The sequence below is a fragment of the Protobothrops mucrosquamatus genome, unplaced genomic scaffold (genome assembly GCF_001527695.2).
Source record: "Protobothrops mucrosquamatus isolate PMUCROS unplaced genomic scaffold, P.Mucros_1.0 scaffold569, whole genome shotgun sequence".
NCBI classification, from domain to species: Eukaryota; Metazoa; Chordata; class Lepidosauria; order Squamata; family Viperidae; genus Protobothrops; species Protobothrops mucrosquamatus.
The window spans coordinates 870,082-891,417 of record NW_015386871.1 but is presented as its reverse complement, the minus strand read 5'-3'; the positions used below and the strand labels follow the sequence as shown (position 1 = coordinate 891,417).

The 21,336-nt window shown below is 39.4% G+C and overlaps 1 protein-coding gene across 1 annotated transcript; it reads left to right on the top strand.

Moving 5' to 3' along the window:
• The first annotated feature begins 3,227 nt into the window (after positions 1-3,227).
• CDC42EP1 (CDC42 effector protein 1) lies at positions 3,228-17,626 on the top strand. The gene is made up of 3 exons (XM_015817276.1): positions 3,228-3,405; positions 8,858-9,841; positions 15,056-17,626. Exons 2-3 carry the CDS (start codon positions 9,424-9,426, stop codon positions 15,913-15,915), a joined length of 1,278 nt encoding a protein of 425 aa, XP_015672762.1. The 5' UTR covers positions 3,228-3,405; positions 8,858-9,423; the 3' UTR covers positions 15,916-17,626.
• Positions 17,627-21,336: the final 3,710 nt, after the last annotated feature.

The following is a 21,336-nucleotide window of genomic DNA, read 5'->3' as shown; positions in this document are numbered from 1 at the left end:
TCGGGCCATTTATCTCCATAAGTTTTCATTGCAGTAATAAGCCAAAAATGTAGGATTATAAAGGTATTTCCTTCACTTATATTTTCAATGTGATATAATGAACTTTATTTTGTCGAAGAGTGCATGATGTCACAAAATTAAATTGCAATGAGTAAACATATGATGAAGTAATAGTAATGAATTAAATATATTTAACTTGGATGCTATATACTATAAATTAATTTCCCTGTCATATTTTCAGTTTTTTTTTAAAAAAACACCTTGAAATACATTAATAAACTCCAAACGTTTTATAGGCCCTAGGCCAGTGTTTCTCAATCTTGGCAACTTTAAGATGTGTGGATTTCAAGTCCCAGAATTCCCCAGCTAACATGCTGCCAAGGTTGAGAAGCACTGCCCTGGGCACTGTGAATAATATGAGCATGCCACAGTAATATATTCGTATCCGCTGTTTTGATAAAAGTGTACAAGATAACTAAGGTTTATGATTGAATTGTACTGAAACTGGAAAACATATTAACCAAATATGTCCTGTAAGGGTTAGCTGCAAGGTAATTCATATATCTTATTAAGCCATGGTATGTTTAATCATAATTTACTGAATCAGTCACAAGTGGCTGGTTCCCATATTATGCTGCCAGCAAACCAATAGTATGTATGTATGTTTGTATGTATGCATGTATGTATGTATGAAATATCACCATGTATAAACCTAGCTGTTACCAATATCTTATGTTTTTTTAGGTCATATGGTTTGTTTGTTTTGGCTCATTATGTTGTGTGAACCTAGCCAATATGATTCCATTAACTAGTTAACTATGTCTTATTCATAAATCAGAATGAAACAAAGCATAGTTTAGAATGATATATGAATCTATCCCATAGGCTCTAGCCAGAACTCTAATAATTGCCTGCTGAAGGGCAGCTTTGAACTTATTATTAAAGCCACCACTGTCTAGAACATATTACGCTAATCTGTCCTGGAAGTGATTAGGCAGACCAGTTTCTCCAGAAACGGTCACAGCCAAAACAGAGGCGGCATGCATGTACCATGAAGTCAGTTACTGAATTAACATGTTTTCTGAGCTTTCAAATACAGTACATGAAACCATCAACTAATCAAATATGCTGGTCTTGTACAACATGCAAGATGAAAACTTGGTTACGTATATAGTATGACTACAGATACAAGGTTTAGAAAATGAATAACTGCACTCCTAGTCAAAGACAATAGTTGATTGTTTAGCAATAACTTCCAGGCTGTAAAGCTGCTGCTTTAAGGATAAATGGAAGTTCCTTTGCAGAGGGTGTAATTCTATTCTACATTTTCAGAAACCCCAAATAATTATAGTTCCATTTTCATTCTATCATCTTTTGATACAACTTGGTCTTACTGTGCAATATACTGCATGTACTGAGCCACCATCCTTCCCCAATACTACGTTTGGGTAATATGCAAACTCATTTGTGTGAATTGATCAACCACATGTTGAGTAATAAAGGAAGGAAGAGTTCAGCCAGAACAACTCATGAAAATATTATGCTTTAAACATAATCATCTTAAGGACTCAAGGAGGGAGAAAGTCAAAGAACACTCTGAAAGTGGACTTCTCCAGCAACTCGATGGAACAGTGAATGTGTGTTTGTGGATATTTTTTAGAAATATTTTAATGTGATATATGAGTGACATTGGAAACAAGTATCTAGAAAAACAGAAATAAATAAGTCGGTTGCAACATATTGCTCACTTCAGTTGATCTCAGAATACAAGTTGGGTTGGATCAGGTTAATGTTTGCATAAGAGATTATTAAACAACTGCAAGGCTATAAGCTCTGCTAAGAAGTCGAAAAATAATCTGGGAAGAAAGTTATAGCAAAGTATTCGATCCTGTTTGTACAAAAACTACAATGGTACAGCCATATAATCACCAGAAGTCATGTTTAACACAAAGAGATCTTTGCCTTTCAGTGGTATATATAACCTCATCGTATATCATCGTAAAAATTTCCCAGCCATGTTGATAACAAAGTTTCTTATTTATCCATTTTACCTTCCTGCAATAACTATCGCATCCCCACTGACTGGTAGCTCAGAAGAATAATGTAAGTCAGGGCAGTACGAAATATCAATCTTCCATTCCTCCATTTAAATAATGGCAGTCTGAAACTGCAGATCCACAGATGTGTGTTTGAGCACACACGCATGCTCACAGACTCTCCTGGCAAAATAACAGAGTTGGAAGGGACCTTGAAGGTCTTCTAGTCCAACCCCCTCCTCAGGCAGGAAACCCTATCTATATGCTATGTTCAGTGCTTTTTTTGTAAAAAAAAAAAAAAAAAAAAGGTGCCGGAACTCACACACGTCACACAACCCGTCTTGCCTACCCTACAAGGTTCCATCCAAAAAAGGTGCCGAAACTCCGTTCTGGGCGTTTTATGACAAAAAAAAAAGCCCTGGCTATGTTAAATACAGCTCCTTAAATGCATGGAGCATTGTAACTCTACAGATATTGCTAAACTACAACACCTACGTTCCCTACTCCTTTGCCATATTGGATGGGACTATAGGCGCTGTAGTTCAGCAGCATCTGGAAACCCACAGGCAGCTGTCGCGTACTATTGTGAGTTTAGGATCGCGCTGAGTACAGCTGGAATCTACTGCTTCAGGTAACAAAATGCACGCGGGGAATAAATACTTCCTCTTCCTTCCCCATCGTCCTGATCCACATCTGGCACTGCAAGAAGAGAGGAGGGTGAAGATGCAACGTATAGGTTCAAATCCTGTAGTCGCTGTGTGCAGATGTATGGGGGGGGGGGACGGTGGGGAGGGAGGCTGTCGATCTAATGAAACCAGCTTTTTTTGTGATAAACCGAGAAAAACCTGCCAAAGCTGAAAATGCCATTCCTCAATCCTTGTTCATGGAAGGAAAATATTCAAAATCTCAGCCTCTTAAGAAGGACGCTCTCGGTCGGAAAGAGAGGGGTGGGGAAGGGGAAAGATGAAAGATCACGAGTTTCTGAATTTCCCTCGGCTGGACTTTTGAAAGCCATTCCGTCTTCACCCAACTTCATTCTCTGTCGGCTCGGGATTGGTCAATCAGAGCTGAAGCTCCACCCATCCTCTTTCCAAATCCCTCTCCCGTGTCCGTCCCTTGACTCTGCTTCTTTATGTCCACGGTGCAGGGACGGCGACGGGGAAAGGGGGAAAAAAAAAAAAAAGAGGCTACGATTGAGGGACTTTTAACGTCCCTGGCATTAAGAGCTCCGCCGTTGGCTGCGGTGGTAAAAGAGAGTTTCAGAACTCTTGTTTTCTCCCCGGCAAGTTTTCTTCGGTGGAAAAAAAAGACTTAGAAAACTCAGAAAGGCGAGAGTCTGTGTGGTTTCCCCTTCCACCCCCGAGGACAGGTAAATCCTAAAGATGAGAATGTAACGTGTTTGTACACTCGGCAAGTCACGGGTGAATTTTAGTAGGTCGTGCGGAGTGTGGGAAAGGGAGAGGAGGAGGGAAAAGAAATTATGGGGTAGAGCTTGAAAGGTTGAAGAAGAAATGGAAAGAGATGAAGGTAATGATGATGATGAAGATGGGACAAGAAAATTAAGGGGAAGAGGCAACAGTCCCCTACTTTTTTTTTTTATGCCTTCAGCATTTTGGCTTGGGAATTATAGGAAACTATAATTCACCCCATCTGGATGGCACCAAGTTGAGGATGTTTGGAGTTGTGAGGAATTATAAGAAACAGGATGCAGTAGGAGAAGGAGAGAAAGAGTAGGACAAGAAGAAAAGACCTAAGATGGAGAAATGGTTTGAGTCAAGGCAGATGTACCATGTGGAGCAGCCAGGAAAAAAAAAAGTGCTGAGGTAGAAGTTGCGGTGTGTGTGTGTGTGTGTGTGCATAAAATAGTTGGGATTTTATATCATACGCTTGAAGGACTAGAGCTCCTTAACTTTTCAAGCATGAAACAGAATTTCTTTTTAACTGTGGAGTGTGATCATGTGAATAGAACTAAGTAGTAGTACTTTAAGATGCCAGACTTAAACATGAGCCTGTCTGGGGGGAAAAAAGTATTCCATGTGATCCATATATACACACACAAAAACCTCTCATGTTTCTGCTGTGGCTTATGAGTCTAATTTCTTAGGCCTGGAAGCAACTAGAGATCTTCCAGATGTTGGTAATTCCTCTGCTAGATAGCATTTTAATTTAGTGTTTTTATTAAATAGCCAGTGTTTTAATTGCTGACTTGCTAAGGAAAAAAATTAGCAAGAAAGCAGTCCTTCCAGCAAATATTCTGGATTTCAACCCAAAACTGGCACACGGCAGGATTAGTTCTTTTTTCAGACTATCCAGAGTTAGCTCTTTCCACTTTTCATATTCCTACCTTTTGGAGTGGCTTGGATTGCAAATATCACAAAGAGCCATCTGGACCTTTTCCTTCCATTTTTGTTCATTTGTTTGCTGGAACTCTTTTTTCAAAGTAGTGTTTCTGATTGAGCCTTTGAACTTGTAAACTGAAATGCATTCTGGTGCTAACAGGCTGTTCATGTTCTGTGTAACTATGATGGTCTGGATAACAGACATGAATTTCCTAAAACAAAAGAAGACGCTGATCGTATTTTCTAATTTCACTCCTAATTGTTTTAGGGTTCTTATATCAAGACAAGACAGAAATAAAACAAACTTGTTGTTCAAGAATGCCTTATAAGTTAGAGAAATTAAGATGGCTTTGCCCAACTTATCACCCTCCATATGTGTTATGTTTTTTTCCCTTCATCTGTGCTGGGTTGAGTAGGCACGATGAAGATAATTGTCGGTTGCATCTGGAAAAAATTTTGAATTGGACAAGATCAGCCTGGACATTGGCAAAAGCAACAAAAGGGATGTAAAACAATATGTGCTATTTAGAGACACATTTGGAAGTAAACAGCATTAGATTCAGTAGTCAAGTACTGTAAATATTCTTATGAGAAGAAGAGAAAGAAAGAGAGGGGAGGAAGGAAGGAAGGAAGGAAGGAAGGAAGGAAGGAAGGAAGGAAGGAAGGAAGGAAGGAAGCAAGCCAGATTAATTCTGGAATCAGGCAGCACCTAAATCAAATCAATTAATTAAATTAAAAGATGGATGGATGGATAGACAGACAGACAGACAGACAGATGCCAATGCAGCCATTGTTTATCAGTAGCTGTACATAAACTTTCCTTAAACAAAAGAATAACTAGATTTTGGATTCCTGATTAATTCAAAGGAGTGGGAAGAACTTTTGTTGATTATGTTGCTCCCGGGCAGCAGTGTTTGGGACAGTCCTTGCAATAGTAACTTAGGCTGGTTGGCAGAAAAAAGAAGGAAAGGAGGAGTAAAACCAAAGATGGATGATAAGGAGGCACATAAAGTTGTGGCTTTTGGAAGAAACCAAAGTTCTTTAGCAAGAGCAGGCTGAGGTGGCTGCTGGCAATGGGACAGCAAATCCAAAAGAAAGCAACACTTTTGTGTTTCTGAAAGTTGTGTTTGTTAAATAGGAGTCATGTTGAGAAATAGAAAATAACCTTCTGCTTGGCCTGTCACAGATTTTGAGCAGATTCCACATGCAAATACCTTCCTCTGCTCTTTTGTCTCCTTCTTCTCCACCCTGTCTCCTGTCAGCATTTTCATGAGGACATTAGTGAGATCTGCTAGGCCTCAGTGAAAGGAGGGTGATGGAGGGTAACTGAGATGAGACGGAGACCCTTGACGATGGAGGGTAACTGAGTTGGAGATGGAGAAAAGTCACAATTCTCATGGATTGCTTAAAGAAGAACAAAAAATCATAGCCTTTTCTCACTAGCATGGGCAAATTTTAACCTCCATTCTAGGAAAGAAAATGGATAGTTTTTTTGGGTACTTTTCAGTAAAATGCAAGTCTGATACCGTTAAGCAGGGTCCAGCTAGAACAGGTTTTTCTGATTTGTATAATAGATTAGTATCTTTCGGCATTGTAGAGGTTCATATATTTAGCCTTGTTTCTCTTATACTCATCAGAAGAAAGGAGGAGCTGGGACATCATTACCGACAAGAGACACAAAGGGTGCTACCTACATCTCCCTCTTTGTGAGATGTCCTGCAAAAATGTGTTACTTGATTGGGTGTAGGGAACCATGGACATAACTTGGAGAAGGCATCCAAACATTTAGAACAACAACAGGTACAGAAGCATGTGTTATGCCCAGAGTTGGGAGAGTATTAGAAAAAGACTCAGATCGTTATCCCCCTGACTTCCTGGAGTATAAGAGAGAGGGTAGGGAAAACACAGGCATGCTTGCAAGGTTCTATTAGTATAGATTATCTCAATAAAGTATAGTTCTAACTTTCCTGTGAGTCAGTTCCTGTTCTGCTCTGTCTCCTAAGGATGACATTGGGTCACAGAGCCCATGAGCAAATATGCATGGGAATAAAATCCAGCAAGATTCCCCAGTCCCAATAACTCCTATCACTTCTATGTATGCAATCGTTTTATTATGTTCTGATAAGTATAGGTGACCATTACTTTCTGTTCTTTCTGTGTATAGGCTAAGATTACAGGTTAAACACTGTTAAACACTGAACTGCTTCTTTGCAACCCAATCACATTCCTCTTAAAAAGCAGTTAGTATGTGCCATAAATTCCAACTGAAGTTACTCAGTTTTTGTTTTTTTAATATTTGCCCGCTTCCAAACCTAGTAGATAAGAGTAACTCTGAATGAACAAACAGAGCCAAAAAAAAAAAAAAAGGCTGGAACTCCACTTAGTGATTCAGTAGCTACTCCTGCTCTGCCTTTCTGGCCTTTCCAAGGTGAACCACAACACAGAAAACAAAGGAGACATTTGAAGAGATTTCTGGATATGGTTAAGTCAGCACAATGGGGGAGAGAACATTTTCCACTGAGAAAAGTGTATAAAGAAGCATTTCATTAAGCCAGTACATTAATAATGTGCAAATGCTAGTAATATTTCAAATATCTGGCACTTTAAAATGTTGGATATTGAGCAAAAACAGATGCATGTGGGTTCAAGTACATGCCAGTCAATGTGTAGTATTGTGTAGACTTTGGTTCACCAAAGCAGTATCTATGCAGGATTGTTTCCATGTTCCAAGCGTTAGTTTGTAAAATAGCTTTCCTATCCTGATGGTCTCCAGATGTGACATTATAATTCCAATAATCCAGCAAGCAATTACACTTATGGAAACACTGAGTATGGTCACAAAATCCCAACTGGTTGAAAGGATTGGATTAACTATAAGCACATCTGACCAGGGCATCTTCATTACTGAAATGAGGAACAGGAAAGAAGATGTTTGCTTTCCTCAATCAGAGGTCCTCAGATGTATTTAATGACAACTTTTATAATTGGCTAATAGTGGCAAATAGCACCATGGTGACTGTACTATTGAGGGCAATGGCAGGTGGCAGTACTGGTCAACCTTGTCTGGGTTCAGACGTTAAGCATGGTCAGAGACCGTTTGTCATGGAATGAAAGACAACTAGGAAAACTCAGGATTTGGGGGAAGACCAAGAAATTTTTAAATATTATTTTATTATTTATTTATTTATTTAGTGAATTTATTTGCCACCCATCTCTTAATGAAATGACTCTGGGTGGCTTCCAGCATTAAACCATTAAATCCTAGCAAATATCTAAAAAAATAAAAATAAAAATCCCAGTAAAGATAAAATTGTAGTTAAAAGATGGGGAGGGAGGGAACAGGATGCTCGGGGGGGGGAGGGGAGGTGGGATTGCATCTTAATTCAACAACCACTGCTCCTTCTCCGTTTGGGCTCCAAGTCATCTGACAGAGCCAGGTCTTCAGGCTCTTGCAGAAGATCATTAGGGTGGGAGCCAATCTCAGCTCAGGGGCTAAGATGTTCGAAAGGACAGGAGCCCGGGCAGAGAAGGCCCTTTTCCAGGACCCCGTCAGCCAGAATTCTTGACTGACAGGGCTCACAGCATGCCTCCTCTGCTGGCGCAGATAGGGAGGGCCGGTTCCAGTCAGGCGAGATAGTTCCTCAAGTAACCTGGACCCATGCCATGCAGGCCTTTAAAGGAAATAACCAAGACCTTGAATTGCACCCAGAAGCAGACCAGCAGCCGGTGCAGCTCACGGAACAGTGGTGTAACATGGATCATCCTAGAGACCCCAAGAATTGCCCGCACTGCCATATTTTGCACCAGTTGAAAATATACATTGGGAGTATCCTGGGAGAGAAAAAACAAAACTGTTTGGTAAGAAAACTACATGGATAGGTCTGTAAGTCATCAAAAGTTGACTTTGACTTGAAGATATCTTAGCTATTTTACTTTGCCCCAGAACCCCATGTTAGGGAAGGATCCTTTTAAGTCACATATAGCTAGAACAGAATGTAATAAGGATCTGAAGCTCTGCAGTAAAAGAGTTGGGAAATTCTTGCAAGATGATGCATCCCCTGCCAATCATTTGCCTGGGACCTGGAGGGTACAGACATAGAGAAATAGTATACTGCAGCAAACTCTGCCATCAAGCTCTATTTCAACCTAACTATAATTCCAGCCAACGTTACAGAGGAGGCAAAGGAGAAAGTCATTTCATCTATTAATATGTAATCTTTCTAGAATTGTTTGATCAACAGCACTGTGTGTTAAATACAAATATAAGTTTTGCAGACAGAAAACCATCTGTGCCACCTGGTGGTGGACTCTAGAGGAATCTGCTTACTGCACCATGTAACTTTTCCTCTACCTAACCTTGTGCATTGTACTTTCATCACAGACTGGTTACTGGCACACATGGGCAATCTTCACTTTCAAATTCATCATTTTAAAATAGTTTTGGAACTTCAACTATTACTTTGTCTCTTTTATCTTCTCTAGGATGCTCCGTGGCAACAATCCAGGCTCGTGATATGAGATGTGAGACTCCTACTGTGACCCTTCTTACTTGCTGCCCCATGGTTTTGCTGGTTTTTGCAAAAGAAATTGAGAAAGAGAGATGGTGGAAGACGAATCAGCTCAATAATATTGATTTTTCAGCTTTGCACACATTGAGTCAAACAAGTGCAAACACTGTTTTAATGACCATTGCTGTTCAAAAAGAGAGACTGGGATTCCTTATGCTTATCCAGACCTGTAAGAAGCAAATCAGATAAATAGCTACATGAAAACTGTGAAGGGTCACTATCAAATTGGACTGGGGAGAACAGTACAAATTAGACAACATTGTCCTGGAAGAAACCCAGAAGTTCCGTGACAGGCCTATTTTTTATTCTTTGTTAAATAGTATAGAAGAAAGAAGAATAGTGAAAGAAAACATAAGCAATGGGGGGTGCAGGTGTGTGAGACCACCCTTAAATCATACCCGTATACTTCCAGATTATCATCAACCTTTTCTGAAGGACACATTGAATTTCTGGGTCAGGTTTTTGCCAACTGGCTAGGAAATGAGTCTTGGAAAGCTACCCGTGATTGGCTGGGTGTCTGGCTCACACAGCAAACGTCGATTCAAAACAGAGTTGACCCCGGAGATGATCAGCCCACCACTGGGGGACTTTCGTCACACCATGCATGTGGGACGTGGTGGTGATGCCTTTGGAGACACTTCTTTCCTTAGGAACCATGGTGGAGAGGAAGTCAAACCCCACAATTTCTTTGCTCGGACACTGTGGCATGTGAGAAGGAGCCCGCTAAGGAACCGGGGAAGCCGAAACAAGGATCAGGGCTCATCTGCTCCTCCCGCCATCTCACCCATCATCAAGAATGCTGTGTCACTGCCTCAGCTCAATCAGACTCACTACGAGACTGATGATCTTGGTATAGCATTTGCCTTCAAGAAACCCCCAACAAGCTTCTCTGACTATGGTAGGTGGCTTCTAGGGTAACTCATTTGAGTTTACTAGGTTATCTTGTTTTAGATATTAATTCTTTCTGTGCTTTGGTTTACTTAGTTCAATGTTTCTCGACTTTGACAACTTTAAGATGGGTGGACTTCAATTCCCAGAAGTCCTTTGCCAGCATATCTGGCTAGACTCTAGCCAGATATGCTGGCAAAGGAATTCTGGGAGTTGAAGTCCACCCATCTTAAAGTTGCCAAGTTTGAGGAACACTGATTTACATACACCAACAAAAACATTTCATAAGCACCCTCAAATAGACATTTCAATAATATTTTTAGAAGTCTATTTTGGATTGATGAGTGCCATACTGTAGTATGTGTTTAAGGGAAGTCTATCACGCACATTATCTTACATTACAGTCTCTATTATTCTCTTCTCTAGTAATTTTCTTTTCTTGGTCTCCCATTCTTTTATTGAAAACAGTTGTGCAATATGTGATTACCAAATCATTCTGAATAACATGTACTGGCTCTTAAGTCATAACATTGTCCTAGTACATATTCAAATGACATCTTTTAAGAGTTTTTCAGAGGCTTTGCAACAAGAAATTTCTATAAGTATATGTCTATTTTTTTTTAAAAAAAGTATAAAATAAAAGACTGAAAATGGAGGGTTTCTAGCAGGAAATCATAATGTGACTCATAGCTTTCAAATGACCTTTGTTTTGGCCTTTCAACCAAGTGCCAGGAGGCAGTTGAGAGTGCTTTAAAGTTTCATCTTTTTTTTTTGTCTTGATGGTTCTTCTGGTACATATTTTCAAGTCTACATCAATTCTACTAAGTCGTATGTTTCCAGAATGCACTTGGCATTTTCCTGGAATGATAACGATAAGGCCAGAAATAGCTACATGTATTTTCTGGTTTACCCAGCAATCCATAGACAGCAGGAGATTAGAAATGGGAAGTGTGGTTATAAATGGAAAGGAAAGGGAAGGGGTGGAGTAATCGTCAATTGCAAATATGCATGAGATTGGCAAGTACAACCAAAATGAAGCAAGTATATTATGAAGAGTCTAAAAATTGCAAAAATAATGTTATTGTTAGAGCTGCAGAATAAACACTAGTACAGATGGTCTCATATACCAATTATTTCTTAATGTTTAATATATCTGCAATATCCTTGCTTATCTATTTGCTAATAACTTTTATTTTTATCTATTACTATATTGCTTATTCTAAATCAAAATCTTACCATCTGCAGTTGAGTAAACTATGTCAGTGGTACATAAACAAAATAAACTTTGGAAGAGTTAACTTGATCAAAAAAATAGAACAGAAATAATTCAGAGCAATAAGATCTACTTTTGGGGGGGCTATAAGGTGACAACATAACCTTAAATTTTAAAAGTGAACAGAATATAAAAATCTGTTGCCAAGCTCTAAATAACCAGCAAATAAGAATTTTGCATATGCTGATTGATTAATCCAACTTCCTGTTGGCTTTGTTGTTTGAGCGCCCTCCAGCTAGAACATTAAAATTCAGAAATATAAATGCAACAGCTACAGTATGCAACTATCTCCAGACAGATGCATATGTTACCTGACATGCAGTGACTCAGATGTCTACACCAGGTTATGGCTCTAATGCTGTAAAATGTATTTGATTAGCGTGTCTCAAATGAAATACTTTGTTCATCACTGATTTCACATGAACCATTGGAATCCTTTATGGCTGAAATTGGTATAACAATAAAATACCTTGAACCAATAAATAGATCATAACTTTGACATTGTGCTTATAGAAGTCGGACATTTCATTACTGTAAACATAGAACTAACTCTGGGCCTATGCTAATACATGCAATGACATGTGTCTATTTGGAGAATTGCTAAATGCTGTATGTCAAAAGAAGAGTTATATAGGGCAGTGGAGAAATATCATCATCAAAGGCATTATTTTTCTGTACACTTGTTTTGGACGTTAAATCTTAATGAGCAAATGCAATGAGACATAGACCAGTGGAAACATACCTAGGATCAGGTTATAAATCTGCTATTTTGCTAGGTTTGAGAAGATATATATGTAAGACTTTGGGAAGATACTTTTCATTAATGCTGGAAACATGGCCTATGTCTACCAAGGGAATCTGTATTCAGTACGGAATGCCAAGTAAGCAGCTAATAGGAAAAAAGAGGAATCTGTATGTAAAGGAAGGAATTTGATTTGGATCATGAGAGGAAACCAGAATGAAATAGAACAGATCTTCTCCAGTGTCAAATGCTAAATCATTGCTTAGATATTTTCAGACAATCCTCTGTGCACCCACCTAATCAACATAGGAAGAAGTCTATCCCAATTCTGATCTCAACTCAAAACAATGGAATGCATCCAGGTTTTACTCTGTTTAATTAGCAGTTGCTTTCTTTACCTCCTGTGATGTCTGCATCTGCAGTAGAAAACTGCAGCATTCTCACTGAGGTGGGACCAGGAGAGTCAATTTGAGCAACTGCAGCTGCACAGTTATCTTTGCCCACATTGCCAGTCTAGCCTTGTTCTTTCCTGGCATTCTTCAAAAGAGATATGAGACAATGCTGCCCTCTGATGTTCTTTGTGAATTGTGCAGTTGTTGCAGTCTCATTCCCCTTTCCAGCTTTTTTGCACTTTATCATCCCTCCTATAAATTCCAGCTTCATGAGCAAAGTGCAGAAAAGATAAGGTTAACCAATCATTTAGAGAGAAAACTAGTTCCCCATTCTTTCTGCTTTTATCCGTTCGATCTTCTGAGTGTAATCAAACTTGCAGTTCCATTGCTCCCTATATATTTGCTCCCTAAATAAGCATGACCAATATTTCATTGCTCAGCTGGCTCTGATGCATAATTCATATTGCTCTTAGAATTACAAGTTTAGCAACAGGCAGGAGGATGTTCACAGAAGATCTTAACCAAGGCAGTGCCTATGTACCTAAGGTATCTTTATTTTAGAGATGAGAATGGCTGAAATGTGCCTTGGAAAATTAAGTAACCATATTGAACCATCATAAGATCATTTATTATGCTTTTTAAATTAAAAAAAGCAGGCTATAATATGGCATCGGACCTGGTTACCTTCGAGACCGCCTCCTGCCACAGATTACCCCCCACCGACCTGTACGCTCTCACAGAGTGGGTCTCCTCAGGGTGCCGTCAGCCAGACAGTGCCGGCTGGCGACCCCAAGGGGGAGGGCCTTCTCTGTGGGAGCCCCCACCCTCTGGAACGAACTGCCCCCAGAGATCAGGGTGATCCCNCGGGACTGGCCTGAGGGATTTTAAAGGGGGTTTTAATTACTTTTAAATTGGACATATTTAAATATTTCGTTTTAATCAAATTTTAATTAAGTATATGTATATATGTTAGTATTTTATTCAATTGTCAGCCGCCCTGAGTCCGTAAGGAGAAGGGCGGGATATAAATGCAATTAATAAAATAAATAAATAAATAAATAAATATTTAAAATAAATTAAGAGCCAATGTGATGGAATGTACACCTGGAGAAGAGCTTTAGCAGTACAGGGCTTCCCCAGGGAGGAGGCAGTAAATTCCATCAGTGGCCCAAATTAAGAGACTGCAGAGTCCTGAGCTGGATGGAGAGGGAGGGAGGGAGGGATGAAGAGATTCAGGGAAGGCACGCCTTAGAATCTCTCAGGATATATCTAGCAGGTTATAGCTTTAGTTTGGCAAGATTCTGTCCATTAGGAATAAGCAAATAAAGAATTTGATTGGATTTCAGTGTGTCATCTCTGGGTTTGGGCCTGACAGTCAACTGGATCTGTCTATACCAACAACCTCTTTTCTCCACAGAGGCTACCCCAGATTTTTATAGGATGTTCATAGACTTCCTTGGTTCCTCCTGGTAACCTGTTTCTCCAGCAACTGATATTCAAAACATAATGCTTCCCGTAATATAAATAATACACAGCCTTGAAGGCACCAGGTTTGGAAAGACTGCTCTATGAAGATAATGCAGCACTATTTACTATATTTAATGGAAGAACTGTCACAGTATCCATTTCGTTCTTTCTGCCAATATATGACATACAGTAATTTTGATTAGGAGGATAAAGGGGCCAGAATTTCACAAAATACTCTACTTTGTACCTTTTAGATTTGAGAAATCCCATCGTTCAGGAATGATAATCTGAACTCGCACAGCATGTTGAACGGGGTTAAAATTAAAATGAACAATAAATAATTAATAGTTTCTGGTTCAATGTGTTATGATATTTTGCCAATGTGTTAGCACTTTGTAATATCAGGCGCACTGACATTCTAGAGGGAGCAAATGACAACATGTGTGTTCCACAAGAGCCACGACTTACAAACTGATGTTAAATGGCATGATGCCAGCATATAACAGAACTATTGTTGTGATGAGGTTAATATGCCTGATTGTGGACTCTGTGGGTTTATATGTCTTCAATTTTAGTCTAGAAATAAAATACACATAGACACGAGACATATGCCATAAAATGGGAAAACAGACACAGAAACATAATTTAACACTCTAATTCTGAATCTGTTTCTACATATTTCCTTTACTGGCTCTCACTGGGAGCTCACTGTTGAAGGATGGCTACTAGGTTAACTCAGGGGATAAAAAATTTGCTCTCGGCACCAAGAACAGTTCATTAGAAACAGCTCACAATCCCCTGAGCTGTGACTAATTTGCATATTTTAGCTGTGCACTATTAACATAAATTGCATGAGGTGGCAAATGTGAATCAATGTTAGTCTGACATGGTGCACTCTGCTCTACAATAGACTTTTCCTGAAATGGTGATCTCTTGCAGGGGAATCTTGACTAAGTCCTAAGAGGAGGAAATAACTCATCTCCCTACCTTGATCTCTCGGCTCCTCCCCACCTCCCCAAACCATTTGTGAGCTTAAAGAAAAGGACAGGGGGGAAAAAAAGAACCATTTTGAAATCTGGTCCTAGAAATCCCAGGTGCAGTCAAATATATATGACTGGGTTTCATTAGCTTGTTTATTTTTTGCCCATTTTAATCCATTTGCTGTCAAATTGTTTTGTCCTGAGATTTGCAACTTGAAAATTGCAGTTATGAGTAGGGCACATAAAAAATCTCTAGTTTCTCTAGAATTGGGAAATACTACCGACCTATCCTCATATTTCACATTCTACCAATATAGAATTGTCACGTAGTTCTATTTTTTTTCTCATTGTTGGTTTCATGGCCTTTCAGGATTAGAATCTGGATTCTGCACCATTCCACGCGTTCCCCGGTCCGAGAAGGCTCCCGAGAGCTCCCGTCCTGCTGAGTCAGCATTGCAACGTTCAGATTCCTTGCTGTCTTTCCGCCTGGACCTTGGCCCCTCTCTGATGAGCGAACTTCTTCATGTCATTAGCTTCTCAGGAAGCAACAGCTTTGACTGCAGGGAAAAGACAGACTGTGAAGAAAGTAAACCCCCAAGCAGCAGTGAGCCTCACTCGTCCCTTCACGTCAAGAGCAGCTGGTCAGAGGGCTCACTACTTGGGAAGTCAGAATCTCATCATGGTAATGGTGAAGAAAGCCAAAATTCATCAAGCCTTTTGGATTACTCTGAGCCTGGATCACCCTTGGGACATTTGGTCTATACCAATGGAGATTCTCATTCTATAGAGTTGTCTGAGGAAGGATCTCCCTGTTTGAGAAGCAGGAGTTCTAGTTCTGAACTAGGGGCAGTGCCAAAAGAGACCTATTGGCAAAAAGGGCACCACAGTGACTGTAACATGGAAGCAAGGGAATTTAACCATGCTGCCCATGTCTTAGCATGCCATTATGAGGCAGGAAGCACCTACTGCAGCCCATCTCCACAAGATCATCCAAAGAGACAAACCGCACGGGAAAGCCCAATTACCAACTCATGGCACTTGAAAGTAGGTGCACCTGAGCAACAGGAATATTCTACTGGGTGGCAACAAATAAGGGAAGTGGAGGAGGAGGAGGAAGAGGAGGAGGACCACGACAAGTTTGACAGTGATGAAGAAACCATTGTTACAGAGAGATACAATGATTCCTTCGAATATGTTGATGAAGAGGATGAAGATGAAGTTAAGGTTTGAACAGACGTATATGCTCTCTTGTGGCCTCCCACCAGCCTCTTAGGAGATATCAGAGCAAAATGAAACAATCTGGCATTCTGGATATGTTCAGATTCACAAGATTAGCCTTCTTTCCAGGTGATCTGCTGTATGTCAATGCTTCCTAAACTGGTGTTTCCAGTCTGAAAACCAGTTTGAATTCCCATAGAGTGATAGTTCTACCACACTTACGGAATGCCAGGCTAGGAAAGGCAGATGGAGGACGGAACTCATTTCTCTATCATGGTCTCTCTCCTCCTCCCTCCTTTGTGGATTTAAAAAAAGAAATAGAAAAAAGGAACAATTTATAGCAAACAAAAAGTATTAGTTGCTCTTTTGTGGCAACTGGCAGTTAAAGTTGCTTATGACTTCACATGCTCCTTCATTCCCGCTGGCTGATTGATTTCATCATGACAGGTGATGCCATGATTTTTCCATTCCCTAGAAATAAAAACATTTATACTTAAGGATAGAGACCCTTTCAAATAACTATTGGGAAAAATGCCGCTTAAAAAAAGAACAGTCTAGAAAAGGGAAGAGTAACCGTACATCAAATTGGGACAATATTCTAACTGCCTTGTGCTGAAACCAACTCAAATGTTTTTCCAATCCAAGATACTGAGACACCAGCTAGGCAGGAGGTTCCTCTCGTCTTTTTACCAGAGACACAAAATTTGGATTGGATCTGAAACCAGTTCATCAGCACACTGTTCATTTTTCTTGCACCAGAACTCTGATTGAGATAGGATTATTTGTTGTTTATTATGCACCCTCAGAAGGAAATGTAATCCTAGTCTTCCATTGTTATCATTCCAGGGGAATCTATATGTCAAGCTTGTTGTTTTATATACTTCCAGAGAGTGTACCGAATTCAATTTATGTTAAGGATCTGACATGGAGGGCTGAAATATAACTTTGCATCTTGTATGTCCTATTTCAGGCATTGGCAATGCAAAATCCTAAATAAGAGTTTGTTTCTAGCACTTACAGCTTTGCATAGCTACTGCAGCAGCTTATCTACAATGTATGTTCAGGAACAAAAGGAAATTATTTCTCAAGGTAAAATCAGAGAATCTGAAACAGGACTGCTTTTCATGCTTCCATGTTCCCCTCCTCCCCAAAAAGAGGACAGTTTACATGTTGTGTTTGGAAGCCTTCCAGGTAGCCCCTGAATTTGCTGTTACTGCCATATATAAAGCTGTTGGTTAGCTGAGAAAGAGGCTGAGTACAGCACAATCCCTGCATTAATTCCACTTCACAATTATAATATATAGTGTGGCTTAAACAGGGAGGATGGCATGCATAAAGTCACCCTTGTGCATTTCCTTTTTCTTTTAAACCTCATTTGTCTGCCACCCTACACAACTGAATACTCTTAGAAGCAACTGTTCTCCATATCAGGAGAGAGCCTCAATGAAATTAAAACTGTAGCCTTGCATGTCTCTGGCCATGTGCTCTGCCAACCTACGTCTGCACTTCTGCCCACTGGTACAAACAACCTTCATTGACAAAGTAATAATTGCCCACCCCTTTGTCTCAAGGGCGATTCAGACAACCATAAGTTAAACACTCCTTAAGAGAAGCAGTATCTTTGAAAGTATCTTTGGGGGGAAGATCAGAAAGCTTAATCTGAAAGGATCTCTGAATATACTATATTCTCACAGCAACAGTTGACCACCGCAAAAAGAGAAAAATGGATAAAATTTTCTCTCTGGCTAATTATAGCGGTGCCCAGTTTGACACGGAGATATTTTGGAAGCATCACTATTTGAGATAAGTCAGTCTGAATCATGACTTTGTGCTCATTTTGAACAAGCTCTCAGACAGTTATGTTGGCTGGGAAAGAAGGGTTGTCTTGTCCTAGACATGGAAGAACATGAGAATTAGGCTCCTCACCCCCCCCTCCCCTACATATTTTCAGAAGATACTCATACATTGACCTCTTCCAGCTCCCACCCATCTGCCTGCATTTTTCCCTGATCAAATCACTCTCTCAAGGAACTATTTTGCTGAGAAACAAAAGGGAAGAAGTGGATGTCATACAGTAAACTCTTTAGGGGATTAGCAGCTATGAAAAAGAAATATTGCCAGAGGACCTAACATGCATGGCAGTAAGATTTCTCTAAACAACTGAAATCAAGTTTTAAAAGCAGGTATAAGGATGTTTTAACATTCTTCCTTACCTCAAAAGGGTTCCTTGAAGTTGTTCATTTGGGTTGCTTCTAGTTAAGCAAACCAAAGCAATCATAGTACATGGAGATTCAAACCCTTCTCTTTTGTAACCGGTTGATCATTAAGATTTTTTCTTCTTTACCACTGACTGTATTACTGGTAGGGTATCTTTTTGCAGCCAAAGACTGTAGCTCCTTGGGGATAATTAAGGGGGCATATAGGCAGGGGTAAAGAAATTAGTGAGATCCAAGCCCCAAAAAAGATATGTACTTTTATTTTGTCTCTGGCACTCATTACCAGTTTGGGGTTTACTTTCTAACACCTTTCTGACTCTCTCAGGCCGTAGGTAAAGGAAGAGTTTCTCTTAACCAGAGAGGTTTGAACAAATCAATAGCACCCTATGATAGGAATATAAGCTACCTACCTCAGTTATAATGCCCTAGTGAGTACATGTAGCCCTCATTTAGCAATTCCTTTGTTTAGCAACAATTTGTAGTTGCAACAGTGATGAAAAAGTAACAGTTGTGACCAGTCTTCACCTTAATGACCTTTGCAGGTCTGTAAAGCAAAAGAAGGCTGAAGTAAAATCATAAACACCATCAGGGATTCATTTAGAGACCACTTCATGTAACAACTGTGGTTAAGTGAGTATTACCTGCATAGACCTCTGTCCTTCAGAACCACTTGATTCCACAGTCCTGTCTTCTGAGGTACAGATAGTCCTTGACTTACTGAGCCTAAAATTTCTATTGTTAAGTGAGACATTTGTTAAGTGACATTTGCTCCATTCTACGACCTTTCTTGCCCCAGTTGTTAAGTGAATCACTGCAGTTAAGTTAGTAACACATTTGTTAAATGAAGCTGGTTGTCCCATTGACTTTGCTTGTCAGAAGGTCACAAAAGGTAATCATATGACCTCGGGACATTGCAACCGTCATAAATATGAGTCAGTTGCCAGTGCCTGAATTTTGATCACGTGACCAAGGGCATGCTGCAATGGTTGTGTGAAAAACAGTCATAAATCACTTTTTTCAATGCCGTTATAACTTCAAATGCTCACTAAATAAACTGTTGTAAGTCAAGGACTACCTGTATACTATTTATGTATTCTGACACTTTTTCAGGAACTTGAATGAGTAAAAGTACTTTTCTATAGGCTTAGAAAAAAATGGGATTCTTGGCTTGTCTTCCTGAGATGTGGGTTCACTGGAGCATTAGATGACAGTCTCTGACTACATTTGGGATTCTTTTGAATGAACAAGTTCTTTCCATATTCACAGAAGAAATTTTTTTTTCTAATTTTTTTCCTTGTGGCAAGCAGAGATGTCTGAGATGAGGTCACCAAAATGTCCCTCACAGCACTGTGATTGTTCACAAGTTGGCAACAGCTGGAGGAAGGCTAATCCTGCAGTAAGCTGTACGTGGCAGGAGGAGGGAGAAAAAACAGGAAGAAACAAAATATAGTAAACAAGCACTATGTGGCAACATCCAGGCAACTGATTTTCTGTGCTGAATGTCTTATAACAAGCTGAATTCAACCCCACTGCCTGAGCAACAGAAATGACTCTAAGCATCTTTAAATAACACATCAGTAGTGATTTGGCATTTAGCTAGCATTCTTGATGGCTAGAGATGGATTTGGGGAAGGGTTAGCTTAAACACTGAACAAGGCGGGATGTTAAGTACATCTTTGCATTCAAGTGCACATTTTTTATAAAAAAAATCAATTGGCTATACGCAGAGCTAAGCCATAGGCTTATCTAGTTCTGATATTTGCACTGGCTTACATTGGTTCAACAGACACTTTTCACAGCCCTATCTGGAGAGGTTCAGAACTGAAACTGGAAATCTAATATACGAAGCTGATTGCATCCCACAAAATAATGCTATTAATGGAAGCTTTCCTCCCTATACATAAAGGAGGTTCCCCTTCCCCAATCGCTGCTATTTCAGTGATTTTCACGCACAGCTGCTTATGTTTTTTTTAAGTGTGCATTTTAAATGCAAATGGTATTGAACATATGTCTAGCATGACCCTAAACAGCTTTGAAAATCTGTAGGAAAAACAACCCATATTTATACTGCTTGCCCATTTTTCCAATGCTATCCTCAGTAATTTGGAGATGATCTTAGCAAACATCCCTCTGTCGGCTCTCGGTTATCTGATAAGCTTCAAAGCACAGATCCCATCCTTTTCTTCTATATATTCCTGGCATTTGTTACTGTTCTCACTACCACAATTTTTATACAGTATGTAAATCTGCATATATAAAGACTGGTTGGTGTCCTTGTGGTCCTTTTCTTTGTATTTCAACTTTCATGACTATTCCAGTTCAACTGAGGCAGTTTTAGGAGTCAAAAAATACACAAGCTTGAACTAGCCCACAGTTATTTGTGCCATTTAGATTTTGCTTCTCAGCAACTCACTATAATTTTTTCTATAGAATAGAATAGAATAATTCTGTTTGGGTTGAGATGAAAACATGACTAATCACTTTACCAGGCTCCTAAGAAGAATCTCATCTAATCAAGAGGCATGCTTTAGCTCTGACTAATCCTTGATATACCAGAAAGTTTAGTTAACTCAAATAGTCAAAGGAAGGATTCTTTTTTTCTGCAGACACATAGAATTGAGAACTAATTATTTTCCTTTAATAAATCCAATTTACTAATGCATTTGTCTGAAAGTCCTCACATTAGCTCACATTTGACACAAAATGTGTCACATGAATCCACAAGTCCAAAGCATTTTAACTTACCACCATTACAATTTACAAAAGGTTCAATGCCCTATAATTAATGCTGCATTTAATTTTGAAAAAAATATCTTGGAATGTCCATTTCAATAAGTTTAAGTGCTTATTTACTCTTAAGCTGCATTATGTTAAAATAGATTGTATAATCTTATGTACAGTAGTAGATTTGTACAAATATGGTTTGCAAGTCAGAACTGGCTGAATTCACACTAAGTCACAAGCAAACAAAATACATCATACAAAGCATGCTATATAAAGCAGATTTTCATGATCAGTAATTCACCCCAGATAAGGAGAACATGCTGAAATGAAGTGATGTGAAAATTTAAAACCTCCTTTAGTGGATTAGAGTTAAGAATTTTCCTAAGCCAGATTCCAGATTCATCAGAACTTTGCTAGATGTTTTTGTGGCAGATAGCATGTGTTCTTCATGCTGGTATCAAGGCTTTAATTCTCCAACAATTATCTGCCTCTC